This window comes from Urocitellus parryii, chromosome 6 (genome assembly GCF_045843805.1).
Source record: "Urocitellus parryii isolate mUroPar1 chromosome 6, mUroPar1.hap1, whole genome shotgun sequence".
Taxonomy (NCBI): Eukaryota; Metazoa; Chordata; class Mammalia; order Rodentia; family Sciuridae; genus Urocitellus; species Urocitellus parryii.
In genome coordinates this window covers 177,307,447-177,325,505 of record NC_135536.1, presented here as the reverse complement: position 1 = coordinate 177,325,505, position 18,059 = coordinate 177,307,447, and the positions used below count along the sequence as shown (strand labels likewise).

General features: G+C 40.2%; 1 protein-coding gene across 3 annotated transcripts in view; it reads left to right on the top strand.

Annotated features, from left to right (window-relative positions):
- Uqcc1 (ubiquinol-cytochrome c reductase complex assembly factor 1) overlaps window positions 1-18,059 on the top strand; it is a 93,902-nt gene that overhangs the window by 66,044 nt on the left and 9,799 nt on the right. For 2 of the 3 annotated variants that reach the window (XM_026383167.2, XM_026383170.2), the window contains exon 8: window positions 17,002-17,079. The exons of the other annotated variant lie outside the window; for it this stretch is intronic. In XM_026383167.2, the coding sequence (XP_026238952.1) occupies window positions 17,002-17,079 (78 nt within the window). The remainder of the gene's footprint in view (window positions 1-17,001; window positions 17,080-18,059) is intronic. 3 annotated transcript variants of the gene reach the window in all.

The window sequence follows — 18,059 nt, the reverse complement described above, 5'->3', positions numbered from 1 at the left end:
CTCTTTTAGGTAGGGAGCATTTAAGGAATAATGAATGAGCAAATAATAAAGTAGCCTATCCATTGATAGGAGTGAGTCACTTATGTTGAATGAGATAGTTAGTAGCTTGCTCCATCAAAGCGTTTTTGTTGTTGTTTTCTTAGGTTGAAATTAAGATTTAGAAACAATTACCAAAGAATGCCATGAGTTAAATGCTAGAATAGAAATTCAGCTTCCCTAGTTCCAGGTTCAACTTTGTTTCCAGAGTTTGGAGGACCTTTTCCTTCCCCCATCTGTCTGAAATTCTGTGGGCTTAAAATAGAACTGTTTATTAACCTGGCCCTTGCTGAGACCCAGGCATTCCCCAGGGCTGGCCATGTTCTCTGTAACCTGTCTGGCCTGGGGACTGTAGCCTGTTACCTCTTAGGCTCTCCTTCCTCTAAGTCTGGCACTTTCTCCCTTGGCCTCCACAATGGAGTTATGGCAAAATAAGCAGAGAATACCACCATCAGGTGAGGTCTGCAGAGCTGTCACCAAGGTGTGCCCTTCTTCAGGGATCTCTAGCAGAGGGCTCCTTCTCCTGCAGGAGTTGTCTCTGAGCAAAGGATACTGGCCACCATGCCTGTTGCTGTAAGCTGTAGATATTCTGTTAAAGTCAGTCAGAGGATCCCAAACCTTTGGGTTCTATTCTGTTTTCATTCCCCATCAAAGGAACAAAGAGGGCTCAGGACTTTTCTGCTCTTTGCCCTTTTAGAAAGCACACCTGCTATTTGCTTCTTGACCTTCAGAAACTGTCTGTATTGAAGAATCCAGGTTAGTAATGCATATGCAATTCTGTACCAGGGAAACGGGCCAAAATCTAGTGAAGATCCTTGTGTGTTTCTGCTGTTTACCTCTCAGCTAAGGAAATGCTGTTCTAAAAAGTCCAGAAGCCAGCTTCCAGTTTCCCAAGCAGTCACCTCCCATCATATGGACTTTGCAGCCAGAGAGACCTGGGTTCTTATCCTACCTCTGCCACAACATGGCCTTGAGACCCTGGGCAAATCTCTTCACCTCTCTTCACCTCTCCTTATCTCTATGACTTAGCATAGTGCCTAGCATATATTAGGCACTGATAAATATAAGTCCCAAAGCACTGTATATAGACCTTTCCAAAAGCACCTCGCATACACATTAAAGGTGTATTATATTCTTCCCTTGTGCCCCATTGAACTCTGGATTTCTGGAGGATGGAGACCATGTCTTCTTTGCATCTCCTGATCAGCCTGGCTGGGTCTCCTGGTCAGCCTAGCTGCACTCAGTTGATGTTGGCCTGATCCATTAGAATGACTTGGGTAGAGCAGGGTGGATGTGAATGTTTTAGTTTCTCCATCTGTATGTAGGGAAATAGTAACTCCTTATTTTGGAGCCTTTGAGGACAATTTAAAATGCTACGTGTGAAGTGTTTGGAGCCCTTCGAAAGGAGGGTACTGGGGAAATTAATGGTGTTTTTGCTGTTCTTGGGAAAGCCCTTTGTGGTTCCCAGTGAATAAATTATTTGGAGTGAGTTTTCTAACACCTCCTACTCTGCCCTGTTCACTGTGGCTTTTTTTTTTTTTTAAGAACTGTCTACTGTAATGCTTCTTTGCTTATGACTTATAAAGATATATATTTTTGGTGTTGGACTTTTGACCCCTTTCTGCTCCCAGGAGAGACATTTCTATCAGAATAATAAAAGGTGTAAACTGTGTATTGCTCTTTTTTTAGGCCGTGTGCAGTTTAGCTGCTGGGGTTAAGAATCAGCAGACTTGTGGTTTATATGTGGTTATTGGGGGGAGAAAAAGATGATTCCCACTGAGTCCTCAGTGGCCTTCTAAGAGTCCCCCACTCCACTCCTCTTCAACCCTGCTCCATGTCCTTTTGCTAAGATTTTTTTGGATTTAAAATGCACCCTGTTGTCTTTAGTACGTTGAATACAGATATTTATGGCGATTCCCTTTCTCTTTCAAAGACAGAAGGTGTTTATGTCTATTATGCTTTAGGTCCCAAGGTGGCCTGCCAAAGAAGAGCCTCCTTCTTTGAAGGGTTCACCTAGCTCCCTTCTCATCCGTCAGGCATGGTGATGCAGAGCAGTAGTGTGCGTGGGGACCTGCTTCCCTTACAGTCCCTGATACCCTACACCATCATAAAAGGCTCACTGTTACCTTCTCTGTGCATTTTTTTGCCTGGGGATACAGAGGGGACCAAAATATGATCTTAATTCTCCAGAATTTTATAGTGAAGCCTCCAGTAAGTATCCCTTGTTCTGTTCCTGAGTGGTGTGTCCTACCTCATGTCAGGGCCTGCTGTCCCCACATTTCTATACCCTTCATAGCACTGGGCAATGCTCATCTTAGGGACCTCAATGGCAGGATTAGGGCAATAGCACTAAATTACCACCTATCATTCTATGTATTTTATTGATTTATTTTACTTCTTGTGTGCCCTCTTCCCCTTTCTAGAACTATCTCTTTACTGTTATAGCCTCAACTCCTAGAACAGTGCTCAATACGGGAACAGCATGGAATATACATTTAATGAAGGCATTATGGAATATTTCTTTTATTTATTTATTTATTATTATTATTTTTTTAGTTTTCGGCGGACACAACATCTTTGTTTGTATGTGGTGCTGAGCATCGAACCCAGGCCACACGCATGCCAGGCGAGTGTGCTACCGCTTGAGCCACATCCCCAGCCCTGGAATATTTCTTTTAGGTTCAGTAGCAACATTAATTTGTATAGCTCTCTTAAGGATTATTTTATTTATTCATTTATTTATTCAAGGAACATTTTTGTCCCACACCATTTAGTGCTAATCCCTAAATACTATTGGTTTCATATACCAGAGAGATTTTACAGGACTTGCAATCTAGTTTATGCCAAGAAGAGAAATGAGTGGAATCTTTCCTAGGTTCAGATCCAACCTAAATAAATTAACAGGTAAGATATGAGTTCAACTGCTGTTTTGATTTGCTTTTGCTGCAGGCTTCCTAGATAAGCTATCCCACAGCCAAATGTGATGGGAGGAGAGGGCAGAAGAGTAGGCAAGATCCCCAGGTGCTGAGGAGAGGATGGAGACTTCCAACCCCACCTCCAAGTGGAGGAGTGGGTTGGCTTCATTACTTCCTTTCTAAGACAGTGTCACAGTGTGATTGAGTGTTCATGCACAAAAGCCAGACTGGGATTTGGATCCCATGCCAGCCCTGTGTCCTTAGACAAGGTACCTAATTTCTGTGCCTCAGTTTCCTCTTCATAAAATAGGGCTGTCTGCCCACTTCAGCATTGTGAGGGTTAAAGGAGTTTCTACACATGAGGCTCTTTCAGCACTGCCTGAGAGTTAGGTAGATACTTAGTACTGTTATTCATTTTATTAATGTTAAGCATTTTTCCTCACATGTTATTATAAAAAGAAAAAGGAAAGGCAATCTTGCATAGTTTTGATGGGAAAAACTGAAGCTCAGAGTGATTTTTCTTCTAGAATCACAAGGTGGGGAAACTGCTCCTGGGCCTGAACTTAGATTCTAGCCCATTTTTTAGACCCAAGTTGGGACTTGAATACAGACCACTAAAGAGGGCTCTTAGACACCACATTTTAGCTGATTTTTTTTCTCTTTCCCTTGGATAAAATACCCTTTAAGCAGAATTTTACTGGAAAAAAAAAGCCAAAAATAAATAGAGAATTACTCTTAGGCATGGGGATAAGGCCAAGCATTAGTTTTATTTTAGGGATAGCTGAACCTCACTCCTTACCTCACTGTGGGGCTCCTCTCCACTCAGGTAGGAATGATCCTATCACTTCTGCCAGGATCCAGTTCATTCATTCCTAGGATACTTCTACAGAACTCTTCAACTAAATGGCAAGTCTATTTGAGCCTTAAAAGAATATTGCCCCTGCATTCAGGAGGCTGAAGCAGGAGAATCACTTGAACCCAGGAGTTCAGGACAGTCCTGAAGAAACCTGAAACCCTGTCTCAGACAAACAGAGTTGAACTAGGTATCAGAATACCTTGTTTCTGTGGACATATTGACCACTTATCAACTGAGTGATCTCTGGACAAGTCACTGGGCCTTTGTTTCCTCATCTCTACAGCTTGGAGCCACCTTCTGCTCAGATTACAATGGGACAGTCTTTTGAAAATTGTATTCCTCTGAATGGTAGGCAATAAGGACACAGCAATGAAGATAACCATCCTGTGGCCTGTGGTAAACAATGCAAATGTCTGCTTTACTATTTCTTTGGGCTGTAGACTTTGGTCTGGTCTACTGTGCCTCAGTGGGGTCATCAGTTAACTTGTGTGATTTGTTCATTAGGGTGACTGCCACTCTTCTATTTCCCACTGCTGGAAAAGGAGGAGGCAGGGCTGTGGAATGAAGGGGCTAGGAACCTCTATGTGGTAAGGGGTTAGATTTTATATCTATTTTAGGATTGCTGAGTAGAAAAGGATGTTGGAGCCAATGATCTCATTATTACCTTTAAGTCCTCTATGTTGTTTAGGCCCTCAGCATCCATGACAAGTGATATAACCTTGGCTCATTAGGAAAGAACTCGTTCACTTATTGATTATTTTCCTCTGTTGGCTCATATGTCTATGCATTTGAGATGGCCAGGAGTGATGGGGAACAAGCATCCTGTAGTTTTCCACTGTACCCAGTCTGCCTACATTTAATAGAAAAATCATTAAAACAGCAAAGTGTGCCTGCAGCTTTTCTGCACTCGTAAATGCAATCACAAGGCCCAGGGTGCAATTAGGAGCCTACTAATGTCTCTGGAAACTTGAGTTTGTCTGCATCTTCTCAGTGCCAGTGGTCAGACCTCATGGCTTCAGGTAGAATGCAGAGAACCCAGAGAAATGACATCTCCTGACATGTAGTGAACAAATTATTGGAAAGGAAGTTCAGGCTCCTAGACCCTGGTGTGTTGTACCCTTGCTCCCCCAGAGACGCCTGCCGAGCTCAAGCTAAATACACATCTTGCTCATATTACATCTTGTCCAAGTAAAATTTTCCATTACCACCACATAGAAGACATTAGGGGCACAGTGATTGCTAAAACTCTGTAGGACTGGTTGTCTACACTAAATGCTGCCAGGGTCAGAAAGTCATCAGTTTACAATTGCATATAATTGTTTCATTCTTTCTTCATCTTACATTTCTTTTTCTCTTTTCACTTTCTTCAGTGAGTTCTGATCATGTGCAAGTCACCAGCCTCACCTTTCTTTCGCTTCCTCCATTTGATAACCCAACCCTGTTGATCCTGCTCTAGACATTTCTCTTGAATGTACTCTTTCTTCTTTATTCCCATTGCTGCTTACATTGACTGTTCCTTACTGATTGTCACCTAGATTATTGCACAGCCTCCCTGGGGTTCCTGCCTCTATCCTTCCCCCAGCACTGGGGTCCATAGGATTACTTTTCAAAGGTAAATCTGCCTATGAGCATTTTTATGCTTAGAGCCCTTCCTGTCTTTCCTTCATGTGGCATTTAGGGGCACTTAGAGATAACACAGTCTGCCTCTTGGGCTCTGCCTTCTACTTTGTCCACCATGAGCTCTTGGCTAAGAACTTTTCTCTGAAAATGTCATACCATTCCTTTCTCTGTGGCTCTTTATACCACTCTTTCTGAACATACCTGTTCTCCCTCTAATACACAGTATAAGGCATGCTACCTCTTCTCTGAAGCCTTTCAGTTTCCACACCATTGCCTTTTTTTACATGGTGTACTAGGTATGACTTCCACCTGAGATCGGGAACTCTTTGAGGACAAGTATTTTATTCATCATTTTACCTCCAGCAATACTGCAATGCCTAGAATATAGCAAGCACTCAATACATGCTTATTAAATATGCAAGAAATGTAGAATCTGTACTCAGACAACTGGTAGTCTAGTGAGATAAAGAAATTAGTTCTGGTACTACTATGAAGAATGAAAGAGAGGCTCTGATATACACAGAGTTAAGTCTTGGATTGAAATACCTGTTTGAGAAGAATCATTGGTAGTAATTTTCTTTTATTATGGTAAAATATACATTACAGTATCTATCATTTTCACCATTTATAAATATACAATTTAATGGCATTAAGTACATTCACACTGTTGTAGAACCATTATCACTATCTTTATCCAAAACCTTTCATCATCCCCAACAAAAACTCCACCCATTAAATAATGACTCCCCATTCTCCCTGTCCTCAGCTCCAGGTACTCTGTTTTCTTTCTGTCTCTATGAATTTGCCTATCTTAAATATCTCTTATAAGTAGAATCACACACTATTTGTCCTTCTATGTTTGACTTAAGTTTGCAAAGTCCATCCATGATATTTCAAAGTTTTTATTGGCTGGGTAATATTCCATCATAGGATTATACCACATTTTGTTGATCTGTTCATCTGTCAATGGATACTCGGGTTGTTTCCACTTTTTGGCTGTTGTGAATAATGCTGCTGTGAACATTGGTGCCCAAGTATCTATTCCAGAGCCTGCTTGTATTCCTTTTGGATGTATGTTTAAGAAAAGTAGTGGGGCTTGGGTTGTGGCTAGTCAGGCAAGCGATGTACTACTGAGCCACAACTCCAGCCCCACTTCTCTACTCTTAAACATACATCCAAAAAGAATACAAGCAGGCTCTGGAATAGACACTTGGGCACCAGTGTTCACAGCAGCATTATTGGGTTTGATCCTAAGCATCACATAAAAATAAATAGATAAAATAAAGGTATTGTGTCCAAGTAGTATTGCTGGGTCATAGAGTACATCTATGTTTCATCTTTTGAGAAACGACCAAACTCTTTTCTAAAATGGCTGCACCATTTTATATTCCCTCCAGCAACAAATGAGGGTTCCGACTTTTCTATATCTATGCCAGCACTTGTTTTCCTTTTTTAATTTTAAATTATAGCCATCCTTGTTGTGTGAATGGAATTGTCTTTTGCTTACATTTCAGGTAATTGTCTTACTTGGTTCTACCCTCATTATTGGCCATTAGTAATCACTAACAAGTTAAATTGTTTTCACTTTCCAAATCTTATATTTCACAATAGAAAACCAAACCCTAATTGAAAATTTCATGCACTATTGCTTGTTAGCAGACCATTAGCCCTTTCTGAAACTTGAAAAGAAAGACACTCCTTAGAAAGCTTCCTGTTATTCTTCCTCAGCACTTGTTATAGAGCAGACTGGGATGAAAGGTCAATTGTTTGATGTTTAACTGGTTTACTTTTGAGAGTTAGTTGACTGTCATCTGGTTAGAGTGAGCCTGACAGTTGTGAAGTTTCTGCTCCGTTCAGCTGGAAGCTTTCCTCTTGACTTTAGACTTCTGTATGAGTGAGTGAGCATGTTGACACCAAGTCTAGGACTCTAGCAGGTGATAGTAATGTAACTAGAGGTGACTTTGAAACATATTTCAGTGGAAGAGATTGATTTGAAAAGGGTGTGAGGTTTCAAAGGCCAAGTGAAGACAGACACATAATGGAAACTGAGCTTCTTGAGCCAGAGTAGTGTTGTGTTTGAAAACTAGGGAAGCAGCACAGCACGTACCCTGACTTACTCAGCCACTTCTGAAATTCTTATACTCAGGGAGCTTTCTTAAAGACTGAAAGTGCATGGTCTTCTCACTACCAGAAGTGATTACTGCAAAAACATTGACTTGTTCTGTTGGTGTGTGCTGAGCAACATGCTATCTCAGCCCTCAAGAAGCTCACAGTCTAATTCGGTGGAAGGTGGGGAGTTTTCAGCTTCTAAACAGATTGTTAAAGTAGCACAGTGATTGTTCCTGGTGGAAGTGAAGTTAAAAAAAAAAAAAATGAGAAAACTTCAACAGTTCACAGAAAGACAAGGTGATACCTTTTCTATAAAACAAGGATAGTAACATCCCCTTTTTAGGATTGTTGTGAAAACTAAAGAGATAACATATAAAAAGCTTTTAGTGCAGTTTCTGGTGCATGGTAAGACTCAACAAATGTTAGCCAATGTTAGTTTTTAATGAACTGGTGAATGATATTATATCCATTGATTGCAAGCAACAGAGATTGACCCCAGCTAATTTAAGCAAAGGAATTTTTTGGAAGGTAACAAGGCCCACAGAATGGAAAGGAGAGTTTAATGACAGACTTCAGAAAGGAAAAAATACAGGGCAACTAAGGACCCTTATATTAGTAGCAGAAACTTATATGCAGTCTTTTTGGGGCCACAGAACTTTAGCTGCCTTTTATCTTTGACTATCTCTATTCTTCAGATGTAAGAAGAATCTGATTAGTCAGCTTGAGCTATGTGCCCATCTCTGTGAAGAGGGAATAGGGGGCTGGGGATGTGGCTCAAGTGGTAGCGCACTCACCTGGCATGCGTGCAGCCCGGGTTCGATCCTCAGCACCACATACCAACAAAGATGTTGTGTCCACCGAAAACTAAAAAATAAATAAATAAATATTAAAGAGGGAATAGGGTTCCAGAATCAGCAGCTTTCCAACTCATATGGTGGGAAAAGTAGGTCATTGACCTAAGGAAAGGGAGGGGGTGTGGAGAATATCATTTCAGATAGCATAGGAATAATTCTGAGATATATTGATCTTTTGATACTCATGATGTAAGCAACCAGACCAATCCATGGAGCCGTCTCTGGATGTTTCGGTTGGTCATAGCATATTAAGTGCCATGACCTTTAGCCAGTGCCAGCCCATTGTGGCCATATCTATGGAACATTCTTTGAAATTTCTCTGTTTTTTTTTTCTGTTTATTCTTAAGTTTAATAGCTAAAAGAAAAATTTGTAACTATTACAATAATAGAGAAAACTCTTTGATCTTTGTATACAGCTTTTTAAAAAACATTTATTTTTTAGTTGTAGGTGGACACAATATCTTATTTTATTTTTATGTGGTGCTGAGGATCGAACCCAGTGCCTCATGCATGCTAAGCGAGCACTCTACCTCTGAGCCACAACCCCAGCCCACAGCTTTTCTTTTAATGTGTCCAATTGTTGTTTCCTTTTCACATTTCTGATTTATTAGTTCATGATGAGAATTTTGCTCTGAGTCTGTGTCATGCCTACCACCAATCTTACCTCCATCATGTATGTATGTATTTATTTTGGTCTAGGCAGACTATTCTGTACTTTGTTGAATCTCCTCTTCTTTTTAGGATAATTCTGCCAACAATTAGATCATTTCCATTTATTCTTGTTTTACAGTGTATAAAATTAGCTATTTTAGCTTTGGGCTTGTGATTCTTCACTTCTGATATAACTCATCAGAAACAGAAAGGTGGGACTGGCCATTTGAGTTAAAAGTCCCAGAAGCTGCCACTACAAGTAGAGTATGATTTGGGGGCAAGCCACTTAACATTTTTGAGCTTCTGTTTCCTTGTTTATTGAATTAGGACAACAATAGCATTTAAGCAGTGAGTTACTGAAGGGCAAAGTTATAGTTGTATGGGCTGGGGATGTGGCTCAAGTGGTAGCGTGCTCGCCTGGCATGCATGCGGCCCGGGTTCGATCCTCAGCACCACATACAAAGATGTTGTGTCCGCCAAAAACTAAAAAAAATATAAATATTTTTAAAAAGTTATAGTTGTGAGGCACAAATAAGATCATAAAAATGAGAACATTATCAAATCAAATACCACCATCATTACCACCACCACCATGATAACCATTATCAGTACAGATTTTAAATAAAAGCCCCATGATTGCTTCCTTCATAACTCTGTACCATCAATTTGTTGATAAAAAAGTATTTTTTTAAGCCAGGTATTATTATATGTTCTGACATTGAAGAAAATTTAAGCCAATCTCCCCACAAAACAAAAGCCAAATGTTTTGTCTGATATGTGCATGCTGAGGCAAGGGAAGAATGGAGGAACTTTGGGTTTGGCAGAGGGGAATAAGGGAACAGGAGTCGATCTGGGAGTGGGAAAGATGGTGGAATGAGATGGACGTTATTACCATATGTGCATGTATAATTGCATGAATGGTGTGATTCTGAATCTTGTACAACCAGAGAAATGAAAAGTTGTGCCCCATATGTACAATGAGTCGAAATGCTGTCATGTGTATGATTGGCTATTGGAACAACTAAAAAAATTAAGCTGGTATGATAGTTTGGTCTTCCTATGGCCTTGATATACCTCATCAGCTGCTTTTCAAGGTGATTATGGACTTTTAACTCTGATGTGTTCAAATGCCTTGTCAGTTGGATAAATAGCTGTAATTTCTGAGGTCAACCATCTTTTTTTTTTTTTTAATTTGCTATTTAACAAACCTGTGGAAAATACTTTTGTTCTTTGTGGCCATTCAGAAATTAAGGTTCTTATTCTGCATTTCTGCCTGCCAACCAAATACCTTATTTTTCAGGATGTTATCAGGCTCTGGAGATTTTGAATGCATAAATCCCAAGCAACAAAACTGGAATTTGGGGGCTGGGGTTGAGGCTCAAGTGGTAGAGCGCTCGCTTAGCACCTGTGAGGCACTGGGTTCGATCCTCAGCACCAAATAAAAATAAAATAAAGCTATTGTATCCACCTAAACAATTAAAAAATGAATATTTTTAAAAAATACTGGAATTTTCAAGATAAGCAAATAAGAAGGGACTTCTTTTTTATAGAAAACATCTCATAGCAAGCTTCCTGATACATTAAAAATTTGAAATGATGTTTTAAAATTGGATTTTAAAAAGGATCATGCAGGCTGGGATTGTAGCTCAGTGGTAGAGCACTTACCTAGCACATGTGAGACACTGGAATCAATTCTTAGTGCCACATAAAAATAAATAAATAAAAGTATCATGTCCATCTACAACACACAAACAAATAAATAAAAGGATCATGCCTTGTCTTGTTTAAGTTGGCCTTTCAGCACAACTGGAATATGTTCTACTTGGGTTTTCACATCATTTTCTAAAAAGGGAAGAAGAAATCAAAGTTATTCATCTGTCATATTTTGTTATATTTAATTTTCTTTCTTCTTAGTATTGTCATTTTACTCTATAACTGTCTAGTATGTGAACTTGTGCACTCGTGTGCACATATGCACACATACATGCAGAATTGTTTGTATTTTTGGATCACTGTTAAAAGACCCTCAGTAAATCTTTTAGTCCTAATGTAACTAAGTGAGTTACGTACATACTTTTGTATATGTTCTCTCTGTGTGTCCTTCTCTTTCGTCTATTCTCACCCCACTTATATGTATCTCACATAATATTTCACAGGGGGCTAATTTCTTTTTTTTTTAATTTTTAAAATTTTTAGTCGTAGTTGGACACAATACCTTTATTTTATTTATTTATTTTTATGTGGTGCTGAGGATTAAACTCAGTGCCTCACATGTGCTAGGCAAGCGCTCTACCATTGAGCCACAACCTCAGCCCCCACAGTGGGCTAATTTCTAACATTAAATTTAAATAGGCCAGCTGATTTTCATATTACCACTTGACCATAGCATGTGATGTTTCTGCAAAGTATTAATGATATAGCATTGGTGGGTGTCTACTAAAAAGATGATGAAAACGCAACCTGCAATCTTATATTGCATTGTTGCCTTATGATGACTTTGATATATTCCTATTCTTCAGCACTGGTCACCCTTTGTCATTCATTCACTCTAACAAATTCTTTTTTTTTTAATACTTATTTTTTTGAGTTTTTGGCGGACACAACATCCTTGTTTATATGTGGTGCTGAGGATCGAACCCCGGCCGCACGCATGCCAGGCGAGCGAGCTACCGCTTGAGCCACATCCCCAGCCCTCTTAACAAATTCTTGTTCTGCTACTATTAGCACCTTTGCCTCAAGTCAGTAATCTTATAGCTTATTCTTACCTGTATCACTTCTTGTGTTTTCTATACCCATCTTCTTTGATTCCCCCTCCCCTCACCATAATTGCACCTTTTTTCCTTCTCCCCAGTTTTCCCAGGGGTGGTGCTTGGTGTTATACTAGGGTTGTCTGATGATACCGTCTCTAGCTACCACTGGAATTGGGAATCTCTGAATTGTGTTTACCCAAGACCATTTTGACATTTTTTGTTTTGCCTCTACAATTAAGCTGAGGTGTGGGGCACATGAAGGGTAACCACATTATTTATAGTAACATGGATTATTAATGGAATTGTACTGCTCTGTCTTCTAACCTTTATTCGACTAGTTCCTAGCTGAGTAGCCTTAACTTTCCCAGACATCAGCTTCCTCTTTTCTTTTCTTTTTTTTAATTTTTATTTTTTTCTAGTTGTAGATGATACAATACCTTTATTTTATTTATTTATGTTTATGTGGTGCTGAGGATTGAACCCAGAGCCTCACCTGTGCTAAGCAAGCACTCTACCACTAAGCTACAACCTCAGCCCCTCAGCTTCCTCTTTTCTAAAGTGGAGATAATAGCAGTATCTGTGCCATAGAGTCATTGGGAAGGATTAAGCTAATATGCATAAAGCTCTAAGCACAGCTCTTGGCACTTGGTCACAGTGACTTATGGGACCTGCTTCAGGATTCTAATAATTTTTGTGGCACCTGTGGATTGGGGAGGGGAGAGGCTTTATAGAGAATGTAATTTGGGAGCTAGGTCTTAGAAGGCAAGAAGGTATTAGCATCCCTTCCATTAGTAGATAAAGAAGAGAAGGATTCCTGGCAGCAACGTGGCTGAAACGTCAGAGACCATGACATAGCTGTGGAAATTGCAGAGTCAACTCTTAGATGAAAGTGGGGAGGCAAGAGGAGGTGAGGCAGAAAAGATACCAAGGACCAATCTCAAAGAACCTTCTAGAGCTTATGGAGAACTTCGAACTGGATCTCCTTTCAGTTCTTCTATTCACATAGTCTGGTTCCTCTGTTAAGCAGTTACATGAATGTCTTTAAGAGCTGCAACAGTGAAAAGGGGGAAAGGGGCAGTGAATTGGCCTCAAATGAACTGGCATCTCTTTAAAGTTAATATTCCTCCTTGAGAATACTACATTAATTGAACATGTGCCTTGCAAGATTCCTTATTGCTGTGTTCCCTGTTGGTTGTCATTCATTAATCTGCTGATTAGTAGCCCTGAACTCTTGTATCCCCCCACTTTTTTTTTTTTGCATTCCCTTTTTAATATACTACGTTGTTCCCTTGGGACATAAACTCCAGGACCCGTCCCTGGCCTGCGTATGTTTGTTTTCTTTGCCCCTTGTGCCTGCCTCTGCTATAACATTTGTAGTATGTGTTAAGTAATCCTTAAGGTAACATTTTTATTATGTCATAAAAAGTGCATGGCAAATATATTATAACTCACGGACTTTGTTTAAAAATGAACGGATAATTTATTGAGTGTGTTACATGAGCCTTGCTCCCCTCCCCATTTCAGCAGAGACCTGCTGCTCATTTAGCTTAGCCTCCTATTGAGTGCTCCCACCCTGTGACATGCTGGGAAAGCAGAGCCATGGTTGGCTAGAAATGACATCATAGTTTATGTACTCAATAAAAATTTAATTAAGTCATTACAGGAATTGCAGTCATCATTTAACCCTCTGATTTCTTCTGTTTAGTTTATTATTAAACATTCAGTAATACCAGGCACCGAATCCTGATGGCTTATAAAATATCTGCATGAATTTTAATAGCTTAAATAAATGGGAAAATATGAGTAACTGATATAAAAGGAACCTTTCCCATGTGGTAGTGCAGTATGTATGGGTTTTTATAAAAAGCAAATCATTATGGAAAGGATAAGAGTTTAATAAGCAAGCAGCCCAACATTATCTGGGAGGAGTTTCTCTTCTGCTAGGGGCATCTCTACAGGCTTGGTGCTCCATACAGAATGATCTGGCAATAAGTAGAAAGAGAACCTGCATACCAGCAAACAAGAGCTTAAGTAGGGAATAAAATACAGTAGGGTTCACCAGAGGGAATATTCAGTTCCTCTTCACTGTTAGGCTGGCAAGAAAGGCCCAGTGAGGTGAGTTCAGTAGTTCAGGAAGCTGCTGTCACTTTCCCTCACCTGTTGCCTATAGATCACGTGTCTGCACTGATTGAGCTTCCACTGTCTTCCAGGAAGAGTCCTTTTCATGATCTAATCCAGCCTGGTGATGAGATCTGAAAACCATCCCTGTCTGTGGCAGCTTGCCATCTCTCAACTGGAGGTGACGGGGAGAAGCAGCTTATAGGTCAATGGACTTAGAATAGAGGACCAGGAGGTAGAGGAACCTTGCTAATAAAGAGCTCCACTCCTGCAGTTTGTTTTTTCTGGGCAACAGACAGCCAGGATGCAGGTGTATCCCAAGAGGAGAACGTGTTTTTGTTCATACTTGGGTCTTGCAGGGAAGCAAGAACTGAGGTTTGCAGATTAATATGTTGGTGATCTCTGAAAATACTCTGCAAAGGGTGAAGTAGGAAAAGTACTGGCCCAGAAATTAGATTCTAATCCTGGTTCTGGCACTAACTTGATGTGTGACCTTGGATGAGTGTCTATCCCCTTTTGGGCCATCTCCTCAGGGGTATTGAGGTAGGCGATCTCTGAGGGTTCTTCTAGCTCCAGAGCTTAATGGTGTGATTCAACATGTACACTGGTTCCACACAGCAGATTTGTGAATGTTTTCCTCTGAGAGGTCCTCCTGCTTTATGGTGTTTGACACCCCTGATGTCTTTTTGTGGCTCAGGTGCTTCTTGCACAGTTAAGAAAACAACTGGCCTGGGAACAGGGAGAGCCTCCAAATGGGTATTAAGTAGTTTGGGTCAAAGTTGCATCTTCACAAGCCAGAAGGAATGAACTCTAGCTCTGGTGTGTTTTCTTGATTTGGAAGATGAGCAGAAGTTTGGTGATATGTTTCTGGATTTTTCAGAAACATGGAAGTTGTTTAGTAGCAAAACCCCAAACAGAACAAAGCAACGGTGTCATTGAACCAAACATGCTCTGAGTGGTACCCTTGTAAAGATTCTGTTAACAGCATATCTGTATTGCCCTGCCCCTGTCTCTGGCTATGGACCACCTGTTGGGGTGCTGAGATTAATCAGTCACAATGTCTGTGACCCTTGTAGCTTCTAGTTTGGTGAGAGAGGCAGGTGCATAAGCAACTCTAAACCATGTTGTGTACCCAGGGGGAAAAGTGTACACCGTGCTCTGAGAACACAGAGGATGGATGGCTGATGCCACCCTGGTTGAAGATGGTGGGAAAGGTTGTGGTTTGCACTCCCCTCTGCCACCAATCTCACATTTTCCAGCCTTGAGCTTCACATTTCTCTTTTTGTTTTTGAAAATTATCCATGACTATAAAGTATTGGAACTGGTTTTAGTTTTACATAAACAAACCAGAAGTTATTACTCATAATTCCTTGCCCTGTGCAGTTTACGAAGGCTTTCAACATATGTTGTTAAATTAATGAATGAATATACACTAACTCATTTGCTCTTGAAAATAACCCTTGTGTGCAGGGCATTTAAAAGACAAGAAAATGGACTTGGAGAGGTTATTTTACTTGCTGAAGATCACATCTGATGTACATAGGAGAACTATGACTTGGACTCAGGATTTTGATTCTAAATCCAAATCCTTTTCCTTTCCTGCTCTTCTTCAGACAATAGTTATGACCATAGGATAAGATCACTCTCAGTCTTTTGATTTGTGATCCTAAGTAAAATTTTCCTCTTGGAGGCAGGCATCTGTGGAATGGAAGGCAGTATGGACTTTGTATTCAGACTGACCTGAATGCCAATCCCAGTTTTATCGCTGATTTGCTGTGTGACTTAGGGCAAGTCACTTCACCTCCGTGAGTGCCTCAAGCAGTCACATGTAGGTGATTGTAACACACATCTATCTGCCTCTGTGAACTTCTAGTGGGGATTAGAAGAGATGATGTTAATAAAGCACCTGGCCCATAGCAGGTGGTACTCAGTAAATGGAGATTATGGTGGACGAGGTCATGGAGAGGGTTGTTATTCTTCTATAAGTTCCAAATAATGTTTGGTGGTTTCTAAAACCAGTTAGGTTAAATAGCGAGTCCTTACTCTGTGTTACATACTACAAGAGCTTTCTGCTGGGATCCCAGAGAAGACTAAAACTTGGACCTTGCCCTGAAGCGTATTACTTACTGCCTGAAGGTCAAAACATCCAGTGAACTCCAGGCTCTGAAGGTGCCCTTGACTATTCCCTAATTCTCTGAGTGTCTCTACAATCCCAAGAATTGCCTTTCTAAAACAGTCTCTCAGCATTAGTCTTACTGCTTCCAAGTTGCCCATCTCATTCTTCGTTCCTCTCCACATCCTCAGAGGCCCTCGGTGCTCCTCACCATCTCACAGTCATGCCTTTCTCCCTCCTCTTCCCACCTCTGACAGCTTCCTTCTTTTTGTCTTTCATTATGACAAGCTCTTCTGAGCAGCCCTTGAGACATTTCCTAACCAGGTACCAACATACTTTTCCAGTGTTTCTGCCCATTCCCCTTCCTCGACACTCCCAGGTATTCTTTTTCCTGCTGCTCACCTCTGCACACCTTGTTCTCCCTGTCTTTTTTTTTTTTTTCTTTTGTGTTCTTCCTGTCTTGAATGGCCCCTCTCCTCTGCCTCCTGTCATGCCTGTCAGACCTTGTCCCAGGTCCACTTAAGTGTTACTTCCTGGAGCACTCATTCCCAACAAGAAGTCATTGCTCTGAAATTCATTTCTCTCTTAGCACATTTTGAGTAAGGTTTGAGACAACAGGTTGCAGTGGTGGTGGTGTTGTTTTATATGCTCTTTTTCCATAGTAGACTATGTTCATCCAATTAAGACACCATTTCTTATATATCATGTTCATATTATCTAACATAAAACCAGATGTGTAGTTTGATCAGTTCATCAAACTGATTGCTTTGTGTAGTTTGACATAAAACCTAAAAAAAAAAAAGTTGGCGAATTGAGAATTCTGATAGACAAAAGGTATTGGGACTGGACTGGCAGTTAGACTTAAGATATCTTTCTCTTTGTTCTACTAACAGTCTGTGATAGCAAAGAGCCTAAGGTCATACTTTTTGGCTTTTTTCCTTTCTTTCATCTATTTTGTTTTTGCCCTTTGTTTTTGTAGGTTAATTCCTATGTCCTGAAGAAGAACATGATCCTCATGACAAATAATTTCTATGCAGCAATCTTGGGATATGATGAGGTAAGATCACATGTCAGGTCTTGGGCAGAACAGTGGCCTTCCCTAACAAAGGCTTTTGATCTGAAGGAAGCTTCAGGACCATCTTTACTGCCTGTCGTTATGGCTTATTATCTATTTCTTCATCTCATTGACTGGTTCACCAGTGCTTGGAAAAGACAGCACTAAATAATGTGGTCACATCTTAAAGTAGTCAGTGCTTGAGTGCCTGCTGGGTATTGGATAGATAGACACTGGCAAGTCAGACACTGTCTCAGCCCCATTTGCTCCCGGAGAGAGGGACATTCACATGTAGGTAGCATGATAGCCAGGCAAATTACGTACTTTTTTTCCCTTTAATTATAAAAGTAGTACATATTCATTTAAAAAGTTTGTGAAATTCTACATAAGTGGTTGAAATATAAATAGAAGGCCCCATTTTCTCTTTTGCCCTTTTCTCTGCCCCAGAGGAAAACTAATATTATTAATAGCTTTTTGGATGTCCTTCTAGATATTATCTGTGCATAAATAAACATATTTTTTCTCCTTTATGCAAATGGAGAGTTACACTCTGTACACTATTCTTCAGCTTACTTTTTTTTACTGAACCATGTATCTTGGGAATCCTTCCATATCAGAACATTTAACTCTATCTCATCTTTTTTTACTATAAAATATACATAATATAAAATTTTCCATTTTAACAATTTTAAACGTTCAGAATAGTGGCTGTAAGTATATTTGTCTTGTTGTGCTCTGAACACTGATTCCTCTATACCCTCTTTCCTCCATCCCTTGGCAACAGTTTTACTTTTTGTCTCTGTGAATTGGAGCACTCTAGGATCCTCATGTAAATAGAATTTCACTGTATTTGTCCTTTTGTGCCTGACTTGTTTCATTTAGCATAATGTCTTCAAGGTTCATCCATGTTGTAGTGTCTAGCTCATCTCCCATCATCCACCCCCACAGAAAAGTTAAAAGACAGAGAATGAGCACCTGTATAC